This window comes from Sphaerodactylus townsendi, linkage group LG05 (assembly GCF_021028975.2).
Source record: "Sphaerodactylus townsendi isolate TG3544 linkage group LG05, MPM_Stown_v2.3, whole genome shotgun sequence".
Lineage (NCBI taxonomy): Eukaryota > Metazoa > Chordata > Lepidosauria > Squamata > Sphaerodactylidae > Sphaerodactylus > Sphaerodactylus townsendi.
This window is the reverse complement of record NC_059429.1, coordinates 54,520,369-54,545,902: the sequence shown is the minus strand read 5'-3', so window position 1 is coordinate 54,545,902 and position 25,534 is coordinate 54,520,369. Positions and strand designations below refer to the sequence as shown.

Here is a 25,534-nt window from a genome sequence, read left to right as displayed (position 1 = left end):
TTCTGCCTGATGTCAGTGAGGTGGTAGTGAGCGAAATACAATATGGATGATCATCACATTTCAACAATCTCAAGCTAGAAATACACACATCCCCCCACCAGTTTTGTTATTTAAAAAACACGCCTATCCAATTAGCATGATCATTCCTCTTAAATAATACCTCAATGGGATTTCTACACTGAATGGATCAATTACTACCCCACAAAATGGGTCAGGATTTGCAGTCAAATGCTACTTATCTGAAATTTGTTCATCCGTAAAATTCAAGAGTGCATTATTTTGCTGGGAGCTAGTATCGGGGTATATCTGGCTCAAATTAAAATCTACAATTAAAGCAAAATTCTTTAAAATGGCTTAATGAATAACTGGCAGAATTAATTTTAAATATTAATATTGCCATAGCATGCAAGGAAAACAAACATGTTATTGCACACAATGTACAATTGAGGAAACGGTCAAAAAAGTTTATTCTTGGGCCTCATCAGTTACTGACCCTGAAGTATAGCTTTCTGCTTGTCTAAATATATTTAATTGAGTTAATGTCATTACATTAATAATGAAAACCCACAAATCAGTCTTATATACTACAAGCACTACAGCAGTGACGTGAGACAGACAAAGGATCCCTTCCTGTTTATCACTTAAGATCACTATAACTACAGCTCAGGTAGTGCCTGTATTAATTTCCTTATTCACCATATTGGAGTTCACTGGAAGCTGTTTTTCCTTCTGTGCTTTGTGCACCCTTCATAAAGAAAAAAAAATCACACTCATACTCATTTCAAAAAGAAACCACACAAAAGGAAGCCATCATCCTTGGCTCTAGCTAAATTAGCTCCAGGAGAGCAGCTTAATTACACCCAAGCTGAAAAGAGTTTGCAGAGAAGCTTTGCTACTAAGATGTTTACAGAACTGATAAATCAGTTTTCAGCACAGTGATTCCCTCGGGTGCAAACTGTGCCACGATGCTTGTGCCACTACATTAAAATGCTTATGCAAATTAAAAGCACAGGGATGGTGACTTCATGATTCTGGGGCCCTGGACAAAAATCACTTGACCATTATTCCTTGCCAATGCATTCAGAATATAGGAAGCCCCCATTACAGACATACACTCAACCAAATAATCAACAATACAAATGCATATCTGTGTTTGCATTAATTAAAGATTATGCCAAGGAGGCAGAAATCACCACCCACAAAGGGAAGCTGCCACCTGAAAACACAGCCAACCTGATTGCTCTCTTCCATCTGAGGTATTTCAAGACACAAAGTGAATACGATGGAATATTTAAATCTACCAGCACACAACATCTCACCTCTCTCTCTCCCATACCTCCATTTTCAGATTTCTCCTCTTCCCTCTCCCTGGCAGCCTTACTCAAGAAAACTATAATTAACTGTATGGTGCCAGCCAGGTTGGGCCATGTCAAGTTGCACGGTGGGGAACTTGCCAGAACTCGCAGAGGACACCTCACTTCTCCGAATACCCTTCTCCCCCCACTATTCCCTCTTTCCCTTCTGACAGTCTTCATATTTTTCCTGCTTGTTCTCACCTTTCCACCCACATACCAACCTATCTTTTATCTGCCCCACCACCATGACCTGCAGCTATATTTCTTATTCATTTCCTTCTCTTATTCTCCACTTTTCTCCCCAATATGAAAACATGATTTACACCACTATCCTCTCTTCCATTCTGATCCTCACAACAACCCTGTGAAGTATGTAGACTTGACCACAGCTGCATGGTATGCGATAGACTCCTGCAGTAGCTAGGATCCCTCTTATCCTTTGCTGAACGTAGCATCTGTTGAATTTTCTTAGTGGGTCTGTAGATTGTTTGTAGGTTATGCTTCTTCATCAGTTTTCCTATGCGGTCAGTGGTTCCCTTGATGTAAGAACACTTTCCCTCTAGATGGCTCTTTATCTTTGTTCATGTGGCTTGTTCTTGGTCTTGCAGCCCTTCTGATGTCTGTATTAGAGTAACCATTAGCCTGTAGAGCCCTGTTTAGGTGATTCAATTCATCTTGAAGGAGGTGGGGTTCACAGATTCTGTTTGCGCGATCTACCAAAGTTTTTATGGTGCTCCTTTTGGTAGAGTTGGATTCATATCTCCCCTTCCTCTCCTGTAAGGAGACTCAAAGGGGCTTACAAACTCCTTCCCCCCTCACAACAAACACCCTGTGAGGTAGGTGGGGCTGAGAGAGCTCAGAAGAACTGTGATTAGCCCAAAATCAGCCAGCTGGCAAGTGTTGCATGGGCTAATCTGAATTCCCCAGATAAGCCTCCACAGCTCAAGAGGCAGAGCGGGGAATCAAACCTGGGGAATCAAACCCGGTTCCTCCAGATTAGAGTACACCTGCTCTTAACCACTATGCCACTGCTGGGAAAAAAGTCCTCTTAAGCAAGTGAACCATTCCACATGCTCAGGTGAATGTAAATCATCCTCAGGTTTACTAGTTAATTTTACAAGGGAGGGAAAACCCTTCCCTAAACACCAAACTTAGCCTCATTAATATGGAGCCCTGTGGCACAGAGTGATAAGCTGAAGAACTACGGTAAAAGCTCAACTCGAGAACTGAGTTTGCTGAGTTTGATCCTGAAGGAAGTTGGTTTCAGATGGCCAGCCCAAGGTTGGCTCAGTCTTCCATCTTTCCAAGGTCAGTAAAATGAGTTACCCAGCTTGCTGAGTGTAAAGTGTGGATGACTGGGTAAGGGAATGGCAAACCATCCTGTGAACATAGTCTGCCTAGTAAACTTTGTGATGTGATGTCACCCCAAGGGTCAATAATTACTTGGTGCTTGCACAGGGGACTGCCTTTACCTTTTAAACATCAAATATGTCAGATTTATCATGCATGCTTCAATCAGTCTGAGAATGAAGGGAAAAAAAACCATCCAAAAAATTTAGGGGGCACAGCTATCCTGTGGCCATCCTTGATTTCCCAAGCTTCAGGGAGAGAGAGTGTGAAACAAAGTTGCAACCCAATTTTCCTTCAAGATCATTGAATGCTGAAGGCACTTTTTGATCACAACCAAGATTTTAAAAACAAACGAACAAATGAAAACCTGGTTGGACTCTCTGAGGCGAATTCCGCATGGGCCAAAAATAGCGGTATAAGAATAAGCATAAGCATTTTATTTTCATTGTGAACGCACAATGAAATTTACAGCAGCACTCCTCGATGCACACAATTTCAGACTCATACCCCATCCTCACATTCCCCTTCCTCCACCCATCCCTACACAGCCCCAAACACATCAACACGAAGCCACGGAGTTCAGCATAGCCATAGCTCTAGAGTAGAAGCTGTCTCTAAACCTCTTTGTCCGAGTTTTTATAGACCTGTATCGTCTGCTCGATGGTAACAGTTCAAAAAGAGAGTGTGCTGGATGAGACGGGTCTCTCAGAATATTTTGGGCTTTCTTTAGGCTTCGGGAATTATAGAGTTCTTCCAAGGAGGGGAGAGGGCAGCCGATAATCCTCTGTGCAGTAGTGATCACCCTTTGGAGCGCCTTCCTATCTGCCACTGTGCAACTGGAGAACCATACACAGATGCAGTAGGTTAAGACACTCTCTATGGCACAGCGGTAAAAGGACACCAGGAGTTTTCCATTCAGTTGTTGTTTCCTTAAAAGTCTCAGATAGTACAGTCTTTGCTGGGCCTTCTTAACCACCGCGGCAGTCTGTACGCCCCAGGTCAAGTCCTCTTTAATCAAAACGCCCAGAAATTTAAATGAAAACAGTGTAAGTGGTATGAAACAGTATGAAAATGGTGTAAAATGGTTTAAAGGGGCTTACACCATTTTCACACTGCTGTTTTTGGCCCATGCAGAATCCGCCTGAGTTTGCCAAAAGCTTTTGTGCTTCCTGTAAAATGATTGAATCTTTCTTGCAGCTGCAACCATTTCCAAATGAGCTGCTTTACCTTTGCAACAAAAACAACAAACATAAAGGTGATGTTTAGATTTAGCTAGAGGAAAGAGCTCTCATTCCATTGCTGACAAAAATGGGAAGATTTTCAGTAGGTTGAATTTAGGGAAGGAGTAAATGGAAAATGCCTGTTGCAGTCTGACAAGCACCAGTTGTCTCACTATCAAAAGAAATGGCAGAATGGAAAACAAAGAGGAGGAAATAATCTCTGAACCAATGAAGAGTCAGAATTGGCAAATCAGCTATTTCCCAAGTATACTCAGCTTTGAACCCCTTCCACCACCTGTACAACAGGTTCCATGCCATGCTTCCCACCACTATTTCCAAGGCATGCAGTTCAGAATGCATAAAGGAAGACAAAATACATCTATCAGTTATGCTGAGTGGAGAGGACAAAGGTTACCAAAATGTTATTTATATTTCTGAATATAATTCCACATGATTTTTATCTCATTGAACTCATAATTACTAAGGATTCAGTGATCAGGGTTTTTGTTCCCTCTTTGGAACCCAAATGGTCCAGGACTGAAGTTCGTTACCTGAGACAATGAGCATGTTGGATGTCAGTGGAGTTAGACTGAAATTTTCACTCAGACAATAGATTTGCTCAGCTGTATGCTGCAAGTTATGTTTGATAGGGAGCACAATCAGGAAGCAGATCTGTTCTTAATACTGCTGCTACTGATTCTCATCTGTACAGTATTTCTTGCAGTGCCTGGCACTTTACAGTGCAAAAGTGACATCTACTGGCTGTCATGCAAATATATATATCATCTCATATTCTAGTAGCCAAATTGGTCAAATCTGAGGATACTTAAATCCAGTGAGAGGAGCTGGGAATGGGCAAGACAAACTTGAAGAGGGCCCCAGGTTTGCAGAAAAAGGTTAAATCTAAGAATCAAACCTTGGAGGGGGGGGGTTAAAAAGAAAATGTAAAAGCAGCAATTGTAGCTTTAAGCAATGGATTCCTTTAATAGCTGTTGCTAGGCAACAGTTCCAATGTTTGTTTCTATCAGCTTTTATCGGCTTTTGGGCAGCGCAAGTGCAGGGGGAGAGACTTCGAAGATCCCTCCCACCTCTGCTGGGAGCGCTCTCTCCCACAAGCAGGATCACTTCCCCCACCCCACTTTCCAAGGAAAAGACAGTACAATCCTGCATGAGGGAGGGAATGCACTTCCTCATGCAAGCAGGATTGCTCCTCCTGCTTTGCTTTCCAAGGCTTGCAGGTCTTGGAAAGCACTGGAGGAGGCAGTTCTCTCTCCCTCTAGGGCTTGGGAAAGTATGTGTGTGTGGGAAGGAGACAACTGACATAATTTCAGGTTCAGATTTACCAGAATATTTTTGGTAGCAGACAAATAGAGCTGATTGATATTGGCTCTATTCAGGGGCAAAGCTACAAGGAGGCCAGTGGGTGCACATTGCACCGGGCGTGCATCTGGGGGGCACAAAAATTCAGGTTTGTGTTTTTTGTATTTTTTAGTGTTTTTCAGTTTTTGGCCTGCAGGGGGCGCAGTGTTTAGGCTAGCAGCACCAAAAATTCAGGGTATCTTTAGGAGACTCTCCTGATGATACCACCCAGGTTTGGTGAAGTTTGGTTCAGGGGGTCCAAAGGTATGGACTCCCAAAGGGGGTGCCCCCATTGTTTCCAATTGGAGCTAATAGAAGATGGGGGCTACACCTTTGAGAGTCCATAACTTTGGACCCCCTGAACCAAACTTTACCAAACCTGGGTGGTATCATCAGGAGATACCCTGAACTTTTGGTGCTGCTAGCCTAAAAACTGCGCCCCCTGCAGGCCAGAAACTGAAAAAACCACTAAAAATACAAAACCCACAAACATTGGGGGGCACAAAACTCAGATTTTGCACCGGGCTCCATTTTCACTAGCTACGCCTCTAGATCTGTTCAGCTTTACCAAATCAAAAGTACCCAAACTCAAAATTTACCCATAGAAACTATCAGTGCTCAAGCCTACTGGCAACCCTGAGGGGGAATCAATTAATCTATAGTTGGAAGATCTCAGGTCCAACCTGAAGGCTGGCAACCATAGGAGAAAAGAAATCAAGAAGAGAGGAGAAGCTGTGTGACATTTCAGGAAATGGGAAATAGTGAGGGGAAAATGGGACCTCTCCTACATTCATTTTCTGTTTTTCTCCCCCATTTTCCTCTGCTTTTTTTTCCCTTGCAGCTGCAGATTTGGCTGTATTCAGATAGTAGTTAAGGGTCAAGAAAGGCTTCAGGGTACAAGATGGAAACATTTTAGGCATGAGATCAGACTACTGCAGTCATTTTGTGCTAAGTGGCACATTCTGCGTCAATCTGGCAATCTTATTTATCTATGTGAATGAGCAAATAGATAACACATTACAGGCCATATGTAACAAGTTAAACATGCATTAGTGACTCCACTCTACGTCACTTTAAGGAAAACATCTAACCTTGTTTATCCTCCTCCGAGTCACTCTCTAAGTATCCATCACTTTCATCTCGTTCACTGTCCGAGGCCGGCAAAGCTTTCTGTGATGAGTTTTTACTCTCCTTTTCATGGTCTAAATTATCTTTTTCATCATCTGAGGGTGACTTTGACATTCCATTCATTTGATCATCAGCCTGTCCTTCTTCATTAACTTTCTCATCTGATTTCTCTTCATCTGCTTCAAAATCATCATCATATGCTGAAATAAAAGGACAACTGTACCATAAGATAGAAAATGGAATGCATATCACTTAAACTTCTCATTAATCCAAAAGAGGTTATGTCTATTAGCCTCTGTTTTCTTCTACATTTGATTCTATCTCTCTCATTCACACACTTTGCTTCCTTAAGAAAAAAAAATCAACAATCAATAAAGTTAACATACTGGGCTATGAATTGAAACTTATAATGACACCAATATTTCAACAAAAAAAAGCCACATAACACCAGGCCATTTTTTCATTGCTGTAGCTATCATCTTAAGATGATTATATTGAAAGTTCTCATAATTGTAAATGAATAATGTTAAATGAAACTCATAATATGTGTCCTTGAGCATGCCTTGGCATTCACCCCATACACATTTTTATATTCCAGTTATAACAATTATTCATGTTATGCAATTATCTAAGGTTCTCTGATTCTGACCCTTTTTCAAAGGTGACCTCTTTGCCAAATCAGATGCCCAGCTCAGCAAAAGAGAAGGCCCTTTGTAAATGGATTAATTACATTTCCATAAACTGGAAAGTGAATCGATCCTATCTACAATCAAATATTTTGCCAGCACTCTGCATTTTACCCACCTTGCAGAGAAACAACTAAATCTTTTCATAGAAAGAGATGCTGTCAGAATAGACAGATTCCAGCTCTCCCTTGTGGCCACTTTCCCTCACCTCTCAAGTTTAATTGTTCACCCCTTTTGTTTCCTACCAACTTTTTCTCCATGTTCAAATGACAAAATGCCAAGGAGAAAAGGGAAAACACATCTCATGCGTAACCAATTAGGCAAATAAACAATTATCTGTACAGTGGGACTTAAGTAGTAAGTAAATTTAATCATATTGACTGAGGTTTCAGCTACATCTGGGAGAGTGGGGCCTTCACAACAGGTAATTATCTGAGAAGTGTCCATCTCCTGATGGGGAAAGGGAAGATTAAAGAAAAATGTACAGCTGGTAACTAATGAGAGAACAGCAATAAACTCATAAAAATAAATTACATGCGTAGGAAGAAATGTTACATTTAGGTAGAAAGAAATCATGCAAATGCTTCACATTATAAAAGGAACGACAATAGGAAGAGGAGCAGATGTAGTTTAATATTTCCTTATGGAGGAATATTAACTTAAATGATAAGTGAGTTAGGAGTATAGGACACCATTTTATTATTTTATGTATGTTTTAACTTTATTTTTATATTAGGACTGTTCTGTTAGTTTACTATTGTAAGCCATCCTGAGCCCAGCTTTTCCAGGAAAGGGAGGAGTATAAATCAAATCAAATCAATCAATAAGTTTTCTTCTTGAGGAACAGCAGTGACCACATTTCAAAAGTTTCATACACAAATGATGCATATGATGAATCTGAAGATCAGCACTGTACAACAAGTGATTAGGAACAATTGGTGTGGAATTATAGCCATTCTTTATTCCCTTTGTCACTTTCCTCTTCTGTTCTCTGACTTGCTCCTTACTTTTCCTCCCTCTTTTGACATTTCAGTTGTAACTTCCTTGGAACATGTACCTGACTATACGTCCCCCCCGCTTTTATCAAATGCTGAGAAGCATCATGTACATTGCTATGTGTGCATCATTTGCGTATTAGGTTATATCCTATTGCTATTCCACTGGCATGAGTAGGTCTTTTTTCCAGAAGTGCCAAAAAGGCATCAGTAAGAGGAAGGGGCCCCTCACAGATAAAAAGCCATAACTGAAAAGAAGAAGAAGAAGAAGAAGAAGAAGAGGAGGAGGAGGAGGAGGAGGAGGAGGAGTTTGGATTTATATCCCCCCTTTCTCTCCTGTAGGAGACTCAAAGGGGCTGAAAATCTCCTTGCCCTTCCCCCCTCACAACAAACACCCTGTGAGGTAGGTGGGGCTGAGAGAGCTCCGAGAAGCTGTGACTAGCCCAAGGTCACCCAGCTGGCGTGTGTGGGAGTGTACAGGCTAATCTGAATTCCCCAGATAAGCCTCCACAGCTCAGGCGGCAGAGCTGGGAATCAAACCCGGTTCCTCCAGATTAGATACATGAGCTCTTAACCTCCTACGCCACTGATGCTCCTGTGGGGGTGGGGGGGGGGTGGGGAGGATCTCTCTTTCATCAACAGTGGCTTGGATAAACAGCTAGTTGAACCTCTGTACTGTGGGCTTGTTTTAGTTAGTATTAGGGATCCTGTGAATTTTGCTACGAATCTATTTGACAGGCAAATTCATCATGTTCAAAGGTGCTGATAATTTACAAATGCCTACCAAGCAAGCTTGTATCAACTTTTTTTAAAGGATGATGCCATTCAACCCAACATTCAACAACCACTGTGTCTTTAGGAACTACTTAGATAAACACAGAAGAGTAGGCTTTTATTACAATACAGATTTACTTATGGTAGATTCATACAAATCAGAACTGATTATTATCCGGTTAAACAACTGCCGGTTGAGCAGAGCAGTCAAGCAGCAAGGACGGTGGAGGGAAATAACTCAATTGGACTGTGTGCGAATGTGAATGTGCAAAAAGCCAGTTGCAATGTACTGCATGGTTAGGAAGGAATACAATGAAGCAACCTGCCAAAAAGCCATGAACATGTTGGGGAACATGTTGCCAAATCAATCATCAAAAAATCATATCCTAGTTTATGATTGACAAACAGGAGATGAGCCAAACCAGCAGGTGTTTGAGAATCCCTGGCTAAAATTGTTGTGACTTCCAGATCAATACAAAACTGAATTGATAATAATTAATTAATAATAATAAAACTCTTCTGCACTACAAGTAGTGTTCCTTAGCACATGCAATCATACAGTGTCTGTGTGGGCCTATTTCAATGAACATGTTAAATGTGTTTTCTCATACTGTACCATAATTAGAGATACTCCTTGGACTCCTTTCCCATTTAATTCTGGCTCCTTTTATTCTTTTTGTCTCCATTTCCATGGAGCTGCCTACAAACTCTCTTTCTTCTTCAGGAAGTGAAGAAGAAGTCGTGGATACCGAGTCTTTGTTCTCCTCTGCCCTGATGCCTTTCTCTTTTAGCTTATAGCTCACTTTCGTCCCCCTGAAGTCTCTCTTTTCTTCATACTCATCAGTCATCTTTTTCTTGGGTGGGAAAGGCTTTTTGTCCAAACCCATTGCAATGATACACCTGCAAAAAATACATAAAAGATTATGGAAATAGAAAATGGACAATGGAAGAATATAATGGGGCCTTTGGGGAGTTTAGTTATATAAGCAAAAACAAAAATAAGTAAAATAAAACAAGTTCTCCCATTTGTAAAAAAAAAACCCAATTAAAATAAAAACCTGATTCTGTGCTTACTATACAAAGAAAAAACAGTATCTAAAGAAATTTCAGATTTTCAACTGTATTCTACTTAGATGACCCGACAACAGAAATATCAGCTCCTGGATCAAAAAGGACCTAACCATGGTAATGTATACCTTACTGATATCTTAAATCACTGGGATGCTGGTTTGGAGAAATGATTGGAAAGGGCAATTGTCTGAAAGCACAGATGCTAGACTGTTGACTTCAGGGTGAGACAAGCAGAACATAAAAAATAACTGTTTTGTAACATCTTCACTAATCTCCAGTTGATTTCCAGGCCCAATTCAAAGTGCTGAAATTCAGCTTCAAAGCCCTTATCTCTTTGGGTCCACACTATAGCAAGGACTGCCTTATCACATATGAAGCAGTCCATTCTTTAAATTATTCCTTGGAGAACTTGATAAGTGATGCTGCACCACTTGAACTGCAGTGGGTGGTTGGATGGGACAGGGCTCAGGACTAGCCTTGAACTGCACTCCCCAGGGATGTCCACTTAGCCTAATCACTAATTATTGTTGTTCTTCAGGTATGAGGCTGGTTTGTTCCGGGAGGCATTAGACATTTTACTTCTGGCAGTGGGTTCTCGAATAGATATTTACTCATCCTTGAAGATCTTTTTGTTTCAAAAAGTAAAATATGCATATTTTTAAAAAGCCGTAAAATAAACTTTTTCTACTTAAAATTGCATGCCTGCTTTTACAACCTCAACAATTAAGTTGCTTATGGCTATCATTAAAGTACACTTATTCTGTATTTTAATGATGCAATTTTATCAGACAATTTTTGACATATTGTAAAGACTAATCATTTATATAAATTTACATATTTACATAAATTTAACTGCTTATATATTCTACCAACCTAATGCTATGAGTTCTCTCTCCCTTCCCCTATGTTACTTTGTAAGTAGTGACTAACACTCTGACAGGCCGTGGTTGGAACCCATGAAAACAATCCAGGTTACTTTTGCGCCTTCGCACCAAGACGCTTCTCTCTTTTTTTTATATCCTGCAATACATGCATAGCTGCACAGGCATACAGAAATGAACCTCTATGACAATACATACAGGAATATATTTATTTGTTAGCTTCATGCTTTTTGAGACTCAAGGTGGATTACCAAATACTTTAAAAAAATTTATTCAGCCACATAAGATGACCAATAAATGATGCCATAGGACTAGGATTGTGTGTGTGCATATTCAGCATGCATAAAAACTCTCTGATTCATAGAGGGAGCAATCTTTAGTGGAACTTTTCAAAGTCCCATTTTATTCAATGGAGCTTACTCGAAGGAAAATGTTTTTAGGATTGAAGCCAGAGTTCCTTATGAAAAGCCATGGTATTAAAACTGATGTAGGCCTGAAGTACAGATGTGTCATAAGTAAAAGTTTTCCTTAAATAATACATCATTTGAAGCATCTTTGTGAAGTTCATGCTAGCTTTTAGGCAAAGTAATTGCCACATAACAGAGAGCATGTGTACAGTTTGGACATTTTCTGGAAAAAATGTATCCATCCCTAATTGACATGCTTTGCACTCCACAGAAAGCTGTTATCACACCAGAGATAGCATAACATTTACATAAATCATGCAAATGTTAGTCTGAAGACGGGGGGGGGGGGGATTTGTGTATAGTGAAATATGCTTATCTGAAAAGTAATTTGCTCTATGGGGGTTCCCATTTCTTCTGCTTTCTACTACTTTTTGTTGTTGTTTATAAAATATTTTATAAGAGAAAGAACAGACTTGAAAATGTGCAATGCATTCCCTTGCCTGACCTTACTATGCAAATGAAAGGCAATAAAGCAAAAATTAAAATTTCTAATTGCTATGATCCATGTTGACTGTAATTTTTTATTAAATACACAAAGAAAGGTCCTGACATAGACTTTTGAAACAATTTGCAACTTTAGCAAAAATCAGCATTTTTTAAAACTAGGAAACATCCTGAACAATTCATTTTCTTAAAGATAAATTGTGATCCAAAATCCAATTTTTAGCAGTTTCATTTTTTAAATTGTAATCATAGCATAAATTGTACTATATAATAACTTGGTACAAAGAAAGGAGGGAAAGAAAAGAAAAAGAGAGAGAAGGGTTTTTACGACAATTCATAAAAAGCACATTAAGTCTTATCTATAAGTTTTTCATTCCAATATACAACAACATTATCCAGTTTTCACAAAATGCATTTGTACATAATGAATCATTTGCATACTTCGGTAGTATGTTAGTTTACTTAGTAATGCTAGATTTCAGGTATGATTAAACTAACCTTTTGTAGAAGGTAGCTGTAAATAGGAGTTAAGAATCTCAGTATCTAAAGCAGCTACCCTGCCTTTTAAAATATCCTTGTAGAGTGTCTTAGGATCTAATGGCATATTACTGTGAAACATATCACTGATAAACTTTTCCCTCAAAATAGATCAGTTTTGGATCCCTGACACATCTGATAAAGTTTTGTATATAACCACTAATTTGAGATGTAAGATACCACACCAAAAGTATACTAGTGTTGAGGTGACATTGTCTCTGATCTATTTTCATTCCTGTAAATTCAAACCAATTCACAAATATATTACTGTTGTGGATTTTCTGGGCTCTGGGGACATGGTGGTTTTTGCTCCTGATGTTTCACCCGCATCTATGCTGGCATCTTCAGAGGCATATCATCAGACCACAGCCACAGAGAATGGAAAACCAACAGCAGCCAGTTGATTCCAGCTGCAAAAACCTTTGACAATACATCACATATTTCTCTCCCATTTTCTCATTCAGCTTAAAGACGTACTATCTAATTAAGTAACAAAAAAAACCCAATGTTATTATTCCACTAGCAATTTAATTGTCACTGATTATGGATTCAACAGTAGTTTTGGGTTGCAGACCATAACTTATATGAAAAAAAACCCACAATAACTAACTGATTGGTCACTCCATGGCACAGAACATATTTTAACAATGTTGTACTTGACCAATGTTTACATGTTAACATACCCATTACACTAGGGGAGTACACATCAAAACAATTTTAATTTTGTTTCAGGAAGACATAATTTTGGTTATCTCCCCCCCCCTTTTTTTTTTGTCTTGTTTGAGTGTTTATATCATTCTGGAAATCCATTTCAGGGACATTTTTCAGGTTCAGAAAAATCAGTCCTTCAAAATCAGACTCTCAACAGAAATTAAAACATATTTGGATGGATTTAGCCCACGCTCAAGGCAGCAGGAAGGGGAGAAAGAGAGACCCCCAGCTGAGCCGTGGAGTTGAAACTACTGTAGATCTTTAAACTAAAAAGATCCATTGCAGTAGACCTGGCCTACAGCTGAATCAATGGGCAGTGGACCTGGCACCTTGACTCAGAGGCCAGGTCTACTGCTTATTGATAACAGTGGCCCTTGAACGTTTATAGGAAGCTGATGCAACAGGAGTGACATGGGTGAAAGCGAGTGAGTCAGAATTGGCAATAGATCCAATGCTGCCACAATACTTTGCAAGTTAACGATCCACAGTGCCTAGACAGAGGCTCAGTATACTGTCTATTGAGTTCAATGGGCAGTAGACCTGGGCTCTGAGTTTGAAGATAGGTCTCCTGCCCACTAGTTGCAATGGGTGGTATACCAGGCATTTGGAGGCCAGGTTTCTAAAACAGCATCAGCATCATGGCCCAGCTGGGACATACTCTCTCTCCCTTCTCCCTTGCCACTCCAGCTGCCTCTCCTTAACCCAAAACATTTAGCTAAAGTTTCACTATTCCAGATAACCCCAAGCTGGAATAGGGAATTTCAGGAGTAATTTCAGCTCAAGAATATCTGAATATGCATCCCCACATTATATGTTCAGCCTTCTTCTGGCCACTGAAGAAGTTGGCTTTAATGTACTAGAATTTATATCACAAAAGAACAGCTGCAGGCCTCTACAGACAAATATCCAGAGGGATAGCTGTATTACTCTACTGCAGCAAAAGAAATAAAGAGGTTAAAAGTCCTTAAAGGCTAACAAATATATTGTAGCACAATTTGGTGAGACACAGCTGATTCTGTCAGATGCATAATGCTATGGGCAATGAACAAAATAAACTCTCTTCTCCAAAACGTATGCCATGGGATTCGTTCTTATATAAGAAAAGCATGACCACTTTCCTGGAATCATCAAGATCCAAAATGGCACAAATATCTGAAGATCTGAAGAGTCTGGAAATAACAGTTTGCTGGCAAACTCAAAAGACTGCAGTGCTGTGTGGTTTCTGGGCTTTATGGACATGTTCTAGCAGCATTCTCTCTTATACCATACATACCATACATTCTCTCCTATACCAGGGTTCGGCAACCTTTACCACCCAAAGAGCCATTTGGACCTGTTTTCCATGGCCCTGAAGATCTACTGAGCCGGAGAGCCGGCTCCACTCACCTTTCCTTCCAGCACTGGAAGGCAGAGGTGCCGGGCAGGGAAACCCCCTTTGCCTGACGGAGTAGGCAGCCACCTGCTCTGTGGGGCAGAGGGAGGATGACGGCTGCTCTGGAGGGCCATGCCCACGCTACCCTCTGACCTCCAGGGGTTGGAGGGCAGCGTGGGCATGTCCCTCCAGCCCTCCAGAGCAGCGCTGGAAGGAGAGGTGAGTGGAGGGGACATGAAAAGTGGCACCCTCACGCATGGAGACACCTCTGGTTCAGCCCCTCCACTCACCTTTCCTTCCAGCGCTGCTCTGGAGGGCTGGAGGGACACGCCCACACTACCCTCCGACCTCCAGGCCACACGGAGCCACAGTAAAAGGTTGAAAGAGCCGCAGGTTGCAGACCCCTGTCCTATACCATACGGCCATACAGCCCGGAAACCACACAGCACCCCGGTGATTCTGACCGTGAAAGCCTTCGACAATACATCAAAAGACTGCAATTGATGAAGTCAGAACTTATGTAAGTGTATGCTAGAATACATTAGATTAGTCCAGGGGTAGGGAACCTGCGGCTCTCCAGATGTTCAGGAACTACAATTCCCATCAGCCCCTACAGCATGGCCAATTGGCCATGCTGACCCAGAGAGGCTGATAAGGGTGGACCCTGACATCTGAGAGCAGCAGGCTTCCCTACCACAGGATCTGAATTAGTCTTTAAGGTGATACCTGGGTAATCCTGTTTTCACAAATTAAAATAGGGAGAGTAATATTATGGTCTCAACAAAATTAAATGAACAATAGCCAATTATCCATACTTATAACAAGGAGATGATCTTTCCACGTTGACAAAACCAAAGTGTCCATGTTTGCCTCCCAGCCGAGTACCCTTCTGATGCTTGTATTCGCAGCAAGAACTTAATCGGCCCACTTGCATTCCATTGAGATAAAAAGTGAGGCTAAAAGGAAAGCCATGGTGTCGCTTGGAAGTAAAGTGGAAAGTATCTGGAATTGGAGATAATAAAATGGTTGTTACTATCCGACTAAATTTAAACAGGTTAAGAGCCGTTCATGTGTGCAAAAAAAGCAGGTAGTACATTTATTCCTGGAGCTGTCCCTCTATGTTTGTACACTCTTCTACAATAAAGACTTTGTATGTTGAAGATAGTCCATTAGGGAGAAAGCATGGATTAAACCATCTCCCTGATGTAACAGCATTCAGATTCTTATGTGGGGCAACATTCCCACATTCATTTCTCAATTTTTAGCATGAAGAGAGATGAACAAGGTTTTTTTTTTCATTTTTCAGTTGCTTCTGAGACTTGATAAATAAAAATCTGGACACAGTGTATAACAGACTTCTCTCTGTGATACACCTCTGAAGATGCCAGCCACAGATGCAGGCGAAACGTTAGGAACAAGATCTTCCAAACCACGGCTACACAGCCCAGAAAACCCGCAACAACCAGAAAAATCCAAGCCCTTTCTCATATTGATCAAAATTCTTCATAACAGAAGGAGCTGTACTGCAATAAACACTTGTTAGTTAGAAAGAGGAGCCAAGTACATAAGGTTCGAGAAACACTGATCTAGAAGTGAAAGCAATGCAGACAGTTTTGCCCAATAGGCAAAACAAGATCTAAGAGGCCATAAATTCATTAAATGTACTTTTTCAACAGTACATTATTACTAAATGATAACCCATTTCATTTGTTTTGTAGTGAAGATGGAAGTCATAACTGTAAAGCACTTCATTCATTATGTTGCCATGTAAACAAATTAATATATGTTGCTCATATCAATATATTGCCATATCACTGAATATACTTCTCTGCTTTATGCATCACTGCTGCTACTTCTTATCCTCTGCTTTCCAGCTTGTTAGCTTCTTTCTGGTTTTCTTTGATTTTACATTCAAAACTGATGCTTTTCTATATATGAGATAATGCTGTGTTTTTAATATTGGATTTTATGTCCAATTTGGGTTGATAAATATTTTTAAAGATTTTCTTTAATTGCTTTTGATATTTTCAAAGCAAACATGGAATACAATAATGTTAACTGAATAATTATGTCACAGGCTCATCCCACTTGCTCAACAATATGTTTACCTAGTTTTTAAGCAGAAATTTCCCCACTGTGATTATCTCCAAACTCATTTTTAATAAGGAAGGAATATGAATTTATTTATTTATAGATCGATGATAGATACACATACACACAATCAAATCTTTGTAATTTCAAGTGGTTATCAATTCCTGCTCTTCCTTTTTCAGTATTTCAAAAATCCACTTTTCTGATTACTACTAGACTTCAGTCAATGCTCCAACCACATCTCATTCTAGCCAATGTAAGATCTTCCTTCCTGATCTTTCCTTTTATTCTATCTTCTATCACTGCTGCCACATGATACAGGAAACATGTAGTCCTTATTTTTACAGATCTCTCAATAAAGTTCTTTCTTCTCAGCATATTTCCTACTGCTACCCTTATATCTTTCCAGCACCTTTTGTTCTGTACAAACTCATCTGCTTCTACAGTCTTTTTCCTATTCATTCATTCCACTCCACTCAGCAAACATTGGAGTCCTACCTATGTCACAAATAGACTTACCAAGAACCAAAAAAAGGTTAAGAAAAGCAGAAGGAATAATTAAAGCTAATATTTACAATATGTATTTATAGCACAGTGCTTAAAGAAATAATGTTTAAAACAATGTTAAACACATAAAATTATAATAATGCAAAATAAATTTGTATCAAAAGATTACATCTCCAATGACACCAAACATCAAATTGATTGCACAAAACTTGTTAAATGGATTGATCTGACATGTTTTGACCTGATAGGTCTTCTTCAGAGGCATATAGTACAAAATGTCACAAAAGTCAAAAGAATCTGATAGAAAGGTTGATTATGAGGCTTCAATCAAATGTAGATCATATAATTACTGTAAGTTAGCAGTTGCTATTCATTTAGGAGTTCATATTACCAATGGTAATTGTCATGTCTCAAGAAACAGGAGTCGGAGGAACAAAACATAGTACTTTTATTCCCTTCGCTGCTCCATGCGCAGCTTAAAATCACTCTGCAGCTGTGCTCAATATAACACACTTACTAATTACCAATTACAGTGCAACAGCTGCAGACTCTTAAAACAATACAATACATTACACCCCTTGCGCCTACCGCCTGTAATAATCTGGCGTGATGGATTCTCTTTTTATGCGATCGTCTCAAGCTCCGGCTCTAGCTCCTGAGTCTGTGTTTTGTTCCTGGTTCTGCAAAACAATGGTGGACCATTTGCTGTTTCCTTATCCTGCATCTCCATCTGCCCTATAGCGCCCCAAGATTCCTTGCAGGGACAATTTCGGACTATTGCTGTTTCCTTATCCTGCATCTCCATCTAAGCACCTTAAGCCCTAGATTCCTTGAGGACCTGGGGTTCCTGATCTACTAATGGACCTGGCACTCTCTTTTCTTACTTAGTCAACATGTCCTCGCGAGGATCCACCTGCACTTGCCTTCTTCAAGTTTCCACCCTATAAGACAAAGGGGCCCTGTTGGCTGCCCTCACAACTGCTGCAGGACCAACAACACCGGACCCATGCTCCATAATTTCGGACATACACCGTGTCATCCCTATCAAATGTCCGAGGTCGCTTTCAACTTACTTGGTCTTCACTTTTAGGTGGGCGATCATCAACTGAATGTCCGGGATGCATTACCGGTCCAGCAGCGTTAAGCTAAGTTTCGATTTAAATTAGCAACTCCGCAGGACTCCCTCCGGAAATTGGCTGTATGCCGCGGTGTTATGTGCTGTGTTTCAACTAAAATTCGCCAACCGACGGTGCCAATCCCCTCTACTATTAGCCGCCAATGCATCCTTTGTTGTCGCACCATCCTTTCTGCCTGCCCATTAATAGCCCGGATGAAAAGGGGCGAGGTAACCTGGCGGAATAACACCATTAGCCAGGAATACTCCTAAACTCCTTAGATACAAAGCGGCTGTCCCATTATCCGATACCACTGCCCATTATCCGGGAGGCCATAGGTTGCCAAAATAACTAACGCAGTGCCTAATTACTGTTTGTGATGTCATTACGACATTACTGGCACTACTTCCTAGCCATTTGGAATATGAATCCCACTACGATAGAAACACCTGGCCTGGAAAGGCCTGCTGCGAAATCAATATGTACCCTTGCGCACCCACGGTCTTTTTGTGGACTCCATTGATAAGGTAAGGGGCCTGAGGGTGGAGACAGGTCGGCGCGTTATCTGACACTCCACCTGGACACCCATTCTTCCTGGCTCACTATCCATCTTTGGCCACCACACATAACTTCATTCAGCTGCGTCCATTCTCACTATTCCAGAGATTGCCCTACATGCAAAGACCTCCAACGCACCCTAATCCATAGAGCTGCCGGGATCACTACTCTATTTCCCCACAATGCCAGCACCCCTTGTGGACAAGATATCTTTCCGTGCCTCATTCCAAATGGTCTAAAGAGTTTTCCTCTAGCTTACCCAATGGCCGGCCGTACCGGCGCGTTCAAGACTTCGGGCCAAACACTGGGTCCTTAATGACCTCTCTGCTATTTCTGCAGCTTGCGCGAACTGCGACGGACCGTTTCCAACATCGAGCACCAAAAGTTGGGAGTAGATCAACATATCCACTTTATTTTAATGGCGACTCAGCGCTGATTTTCTTTCCCGACTGGTGCTGCAATCGCCGATTTCCAAGAGACATTGCCCATGGCAGCATTCTAGGGGACAATATCTGTGGTGTCTGGCGCTCTGAGGAAAATAAAGTCAACAATGACTTATCCATTACGTAACAATCACAAATGAATTAAGCCCATACTGCGTAATCATGAAACTTCTTAACCCCAGTACCATTGCTAAATGCCTCCCTTATCTGTTGCAGGCGTAGTGGCTCCGTTGTGAACAATTCCTGGGAATAATACGCCGAAGTGGAGCTTCCATATCCTCCAATTGATGGCTCAACTTTACTGCTCCAAACTCCACACGGGCATAGCGCGTCAAAATCAATGGCCTCTCATCAAAATGGGCAATACACTTTCTGATGACAACAATCTTTTGACATCTCAGGAATGCCTTCTAGTACTGAGCTTGTCCATACTTTTGCAAAAGCTTATCTAATGGCGGTGCAGTGGCTCTGCCACTATTGACCTTATAACTAAGAATGAATGGGTAAAATTTAGCAATCCCAAAAGTACCTGTAGCTCTTGGCACGACTGGCGGTACTGGGGCATCATAATTCAGCCCTCACCTTTGCTAACGATAAGGTGGATTCCCCTTGCATCTACCATGTATCCCAAAAACTCTACTTGCGCTACTCCAAACGCACATTTTTCTGCGGCAATGGCAACCCTACATCTGAGAAGCACTGCGAGTACTTTCCGTACCACGTGTCATCAGGTTTCCTCCTCGAGTTTCACCCACTATCAAGAGATAATCAAAATCACGGTATGGCTCAGCCAAAGTTTCTTAATATTTCTTCCATCAAACTCTGGAATATCCCAGGAGCTACACTCACTCCAAATTGCAGCAGCTTTTACTCACGAATGCCCCCCTGGCGGAGTCACTATCGTCCTGGGCTTCTGCCATTTGGCATCATCCACTTCCAGCTGTTGGTATGCCTTCGCTAGGTCTAATTTTACAAAAACCTTTCCCCCTTCCAATGTTGCTAACAACTGACTCACAAATGGCACTAAGATGCGGATGTTTCTGTCACCTTGTTAGTATTGCACTTGCCATTAATCAGCACAAATGCGCTTTTGTCCCCGTGGCGCTGGGGGTCCGCAATTGGAGTTTCCCATTTTAGAACACCACTGGCTCAAATATTCCCTGTTCCAATAACCGATCTAGTTCATCCACTTTAGAGCATAAAGCAAAGATGGAATACTTGGTAGTTTTAGGCGTGTGGGGGGGGTACTGAAGGATCAAAAGTCTACAATGATATAGATGGACCCTTATGCCCCAGTCCCTCAGCAAACCCGCTCGCCGAGATTCTGCTAACTTGCACCTCCATTGATTAACCTTGCTAACCTCATGAATTCCAGTAATTGCGTTTCCCAACCCTCCCAAACCAGTCCAACCCCAATAGAACAAGATAGCGGCACCGCCTTCCCACCTATTAACAATTTTAATCATCGATCGCCATATGCATTAATTTCACATGGACGTTACGCGTACCAACCACAGGTACTCCGCGTCAGCGATAATCCGTGAAGTGAGGTAAGTCCACCAAGATTGAATGTCCAAATCATCCTGTGGGCAAAATGTTTTATATAAGTGTCCCATGAAGCTTGATGGAGAATGCTGACCCAGAATCCACTTCCATCACACAAAGGGACATCCTGGATCTTCGAGTTACTGACGCTTTCAAAGCTGGATGCCGGGTTTGCACGTGGTTAATTACATCAATGCGTAAACACCATCACACACTCGTAGCCGGGGTTACAGCCGAGATCAAAACCAGCTACGTAAGAGGGACAGCACGGTGCATCCAAAGAGTGTGCGCTTGAGACGGGAACATGTCTTCTTAATTTCTGGTACTTTTCTCTCTGCACACTCTCTGAAATATTTTAGTTTACAACAGAAACGTTATTGCCTCCTTTAAATTTACACCCTTTCTCTCTCCCTTGGACCACGGCTCATTACATTTCTCTGGTAACATCCTCCCCCTCTGTTATTGGTGGTCTTCCCATGCCATTGCACCATGCTGCAGTCTCTGAATTTCACCATTGCGGGTCTACAGTCCCGCTGCCCGGCTGTTTACGTCGGGTGGGCTGCGAGCTTTGTCGCACCTCAGTAGGGGCTGCAGCAAGTTCAAAATTCAAAGGCTTCTTGGTATGCCGTTTGAAAAGTCAGGAATATAAATGCCTGCAGCAACTTTTGCAATGGTACCTCCTCTCGAGGCCACCAGACCGAGACGATCCCTTAACATTTCTTCCAAATTGAATTTACATTGGCATTTATTACCAATACGCCATTAAAGACTGCAACATAATCTGCAGTAGTCGCCGATTATCCTGATCACGTTTATAAAAAACACTCCGTCTGCTTAGCTATTTCTACGGCCGGTTGGGGAATGAAATGGTTCAGCAAAATGCAGTCAGTATTTCTACAAAGCGGTGTTGCTGATAAAGTCTCTTAGGCGCTATCAATGCTGCTGAAATGAGATTAAGGCACCCCTTCACCACAGAGGCTCGAAACGGCTCTTTTTCCTTTCTGGGTCTGTTATGCCATTTGCCAGAAGATAAAATTTGTCGGGCCTCATAACTCTACACTTCAAAGGAAACTCCAAATTAAACTGTTTAAAACACTTGAAAAGCCATGAATTTACTCACAGTCGCTTGCTTCACAAAACTGGGCTTCGTCATAAAGGTTTACATCCTGCAAATCGTAATTGTCATGTCTCAAGAAACAGGAGTCGGAGGAACAAAACATAGTACTTTTATTCCATAGCTGCTACTCACACATAGCTTAAAATCACTCTGCAGCTGTGCTCAATATAACACACTTACTAATTACCAATTACAGTGCAACAGCTGCAGACTCTTAAAACAATACAATACATTACAGTAATGAAAGATCTACATTTGATTGAAGACTTGTAAAAATCTTTCTATTGAAAGCCCTTCGGGGATGGGCGTATACGTGATGGTAAAGAACAGACATTTGCTGAACCCAGAAAACCAAACAAGAATACAGAAAAAATGTGATTAACATGAGGACTGAAAGCTGGCACAGCAAAACTCTACACAGCCAATTTCTGAAGAAGATCAAGGACAAGGTGGACAACAAAAATTCCTGGTTATGGTTAACAACTGGAAGTCTGAAAAAGAAAACCGAATCCCTGATTTTATCTGCTCAAGAGCAAGCCATTAGAACAAATTCGATCAAGGCCAAAATCGAAAAATCCTTGGGTGATGCAAAATGCAGATTGTGCAAAAAAGCTGACGAAACTGTAGATCATGTCCTCAGCTGCTGCAAAAAGATTGCCCAGACTGAGTACAAACAGGCACAACTCAGTGGCCAAGATGATCCATTGGAATTTATGCAAGAATTACAACATAAGATCAGCTAAAAACTGGTGGGAACATTGTCCAGAGAAAGTAATGGAAAATGAGAAGGTCAAGATCCTGTGGGACTTTCAAATCCAAACGGACAAAGTGTTGAAACATAATACACCAGACATCACAATGATCAAGGACAAGAAAGTGACCATCATCGATGTAGCAATACCCAGTGACAGCAGGGTCACTGAAAAAGAACATGAAAAAGTCACTAAATACCATGATTTGAAAATTGAGCTTCAGCGTCTATGCCACAAACCAGCTGAGGTCATCCCAGTGGTAACTGCACCCTGAGCGCCAACACTAGGGCAGCACTCGAAACATCTTCAAATTGACAAAATTAACATCCGTCAGATTCAGACGGCAGCCCTGCTGAGATCTGCATGAATATTACATCAATATATTACAACTTCCTAGGCCTCAGGGTGAGGCTTGAATTGTAACGAAGGCCAACAACCAGCTAAAGAACTGGCAGTTGTGAAATCAACCAATAATAATAATTCTTTTTGACTTTTATACTATTTTGTACTGTATGATAAGTACTCTATGTGTGTCTATGTACTTTGACCTCTGAAAAAGAACTATCAAGTCAAAATGGATCAAGTCAATCCATGCAACAAGTTCATGCAATCAATTTGATGTTTTGGAGTCAGTGGAGATGTAGCCTTTTGATCTACATTTCTATACAATTACTATAATTTTAAGTGTTTAACATTGTTTTTAACATTATTTCTTTAAGCACTGTGCAATAAAGACATATTATCTTCTTTAATAATTTTAGTTATTCCTTATGCTTTTGTCAACTTTTTTTTCTTGGTTCCTACCTCAGTATAGGTTGGGTTTTGATTTCCCTTTCTGTTTTTTTATGTGCTTACAATTAGCCTTACCCCAGAAAAGCAGCCTCTCCCTCCAGAGGGAGACTCATCTTATTGGAAGAGGTTTCCATAGTTAGCCAAGCAGAGTGGTAGGATACAACTTATTAGGCAGGATCCCACGAATCCTAGCAATGGTTTTTTTTCTCTGACACAAGGAACCTTGTCCAGGTGCAATAGGTTCTTCTAAATGAACACATTCATGGAGTCCAACTTCACTATTTCTACTCATTCGCCATGCAGCTTGGATATATACAAAGTCTTCTCCATTAAGCAGCTCATTTCCACTTTCTCCTTCAAGACCTTTCAGTAGAAAACCTTTCCCTGCATCATCTTAGCCAACTTCTCCACTACTAACTGATTCTCCTTTACCCATTAATTAATATTATGGTGCCTACACAATGTATTGTTGCTAAGTTTAAGCTGGTACTTCTATTGCTGTAAGCTGCCCTGAGTCCATTTAAAGGGAAGGGCAATCATAAATGTCATAAATATAGCTAAATAAATACACAAACCCATGATCTTTTCTCAGTCTCCTGACTTGACCATCTACTGTGGACTCTTAACTTCTCGGCATGGAATACAACATAGTTAGGCTGTGTGCATCAAACACAAGAAGGAACAAAATAAACATCAAATACTAGTAGAATGGAAAGCTATCCTCAGTGCAATGGCATATTAATTCTACCTAGCATTTCCCAGGTTGCATTTGTGATTACACCTAAAACAACTCTGCTCAAGTCAAGATAGTCGTCATTGATTCAGATTCTAAGTCAAACCTCAAGTGTGTATCCATTTCCGTTCTGGAGCAATAAACATTTCACACTGATATATTACAGCTTCACGTAGGCAGATAATTTGGTATTCATTTTACCCCAGAAACATTTTATTAACCATACATCTCCATCCTAAAATTAATCTAACCCATAGTATTTTGTTAAATCACTTCTGTACCACCCTTTTTCCATAATTTGCAAAAGTAATTGCAGCCTCATTTTCAATCATGAAACAATAAATCTAGAGTTAGTTTGAAGCAGTTGGTATACAAGTCCCTGGACAGTCATAACAAGACTGAGCTTCATAAAAATAATTTTCCTACCACTTCAACAGGTTATCCATATGAAATAAGAGTTTCCCAGAATTAAAATGACGTCTTGGGTTTCTTCATGCTCACCTCCTTCCAGCACTTTGCCTCTGTATACACAAACATTTTCTCCTCCACAGTGCTGTTGATATATTTTTATTTCATCTCGACAATCAAAAAGATCATGGCACAAGTGCACACTTTTTCCCAAATAGATCATGGTAACATATGCATTTGTGTGTACTTGAGGCTTGTAGAACTTGCCTGCGTCCTGCATCACAGAGCACAAGAATCCAATGAAGTACCTGCATATCACCAAACTTTGCCTCTGCATTATGCTGTTAAAAGACCAATCTGTGCAGCTAGCATGCAGCAACCACATACTAAAACAGAAGAACGGAAAAACATGTTATGTCACCTTCTTCAAGTAAGATAATAATGTGACGGAGAGACCAGACAGACAGAAAGAATAAACAAAGCAACAAAAGCTGCAGATTGGGCTTGGACACTCATTCTGCTAAAACCCAAATCAATCATCTATCATCTTGCTGTATGTGCCATTTAGTAAGGGCCCAACAACAGTACCACCTTAAACATGCTGGCTTTGACTACATAAAAGCTTGCTAACTGAAAAGCATAGCGATATTCTACATTGAACTTACCTACTTCACATGAAATAGGGGATAAATTAATTTTGCTTGAATCTTTTTCATATTGCCCTTACTTTTTGATTATACGGCATCTAAATGAAGATTCCCATATCCTGTCTCCTATTGTTGCTTCACACACGTCCTGAACCGCTGTCCACAGGATTGATTCCCACCCCATCCCAGAAACAGTGCTGGGCATGATGTAGGGTCAGAAGTGGTGGAACTGGCAAAATCCAACCCCTCTCTTCTGGCAGCAGAAATGCCTTTGTGCCAGTGAAAAATGATCAGGTGGTCCAACACAGAACTGGACATCCAGTTACCGAAGACACACTCAGGTCTTTAGCAGAAGATCCCATGGTACAAATTGGCCAACCAACTGAAAAACTCACTTAGCAAAGAGATGTAAATGTATGGTAAATACATTTTTGTTTAGCAAAATGTACTAAGAAATTTACTATGCAGTACAAAAA

The 25,534-nt window shown here is 40.8% G+C and overlaps 1 protein-coding gene across 3 annotated transcripts in view; it reads right to left on the bottom strand.

Moving 5' to 3' along the window:
• The window catches only part of ERICH3 (glutamate rich 3), a 79,784-nt gene that overhangs the window by 17,855 nt on the left and 36,395 nt on the right, over window positions 1–25,534 (bottom strand). For all 3 annotated transcript variants that reach the window (XM_048496481.1, XM_048496480.1, XM_048496482.1), the window contains exons 8-11: window positions 24,505–24,685; window positions 15,166–15,352; window positions 9,484–9,767; window positions 6,376–6,612 (exon numbers count right to left, since the gene is read on the bottom strand). In XM_048496481.1, the coding sequence (XP_048352438.1) occupies window positions 6,376–6,612; window positions 9,484–9,767; window positions 15,166–15,352; window positions 24,505–24,685 (889 nt within the window). The remainder of the gene's footprint in view (window positions 1–6,375; window positions 6,613–9,483; window positions 9,768–15,165; window positions 15,353–24,504; window positions 24,686–25,534) is intronic.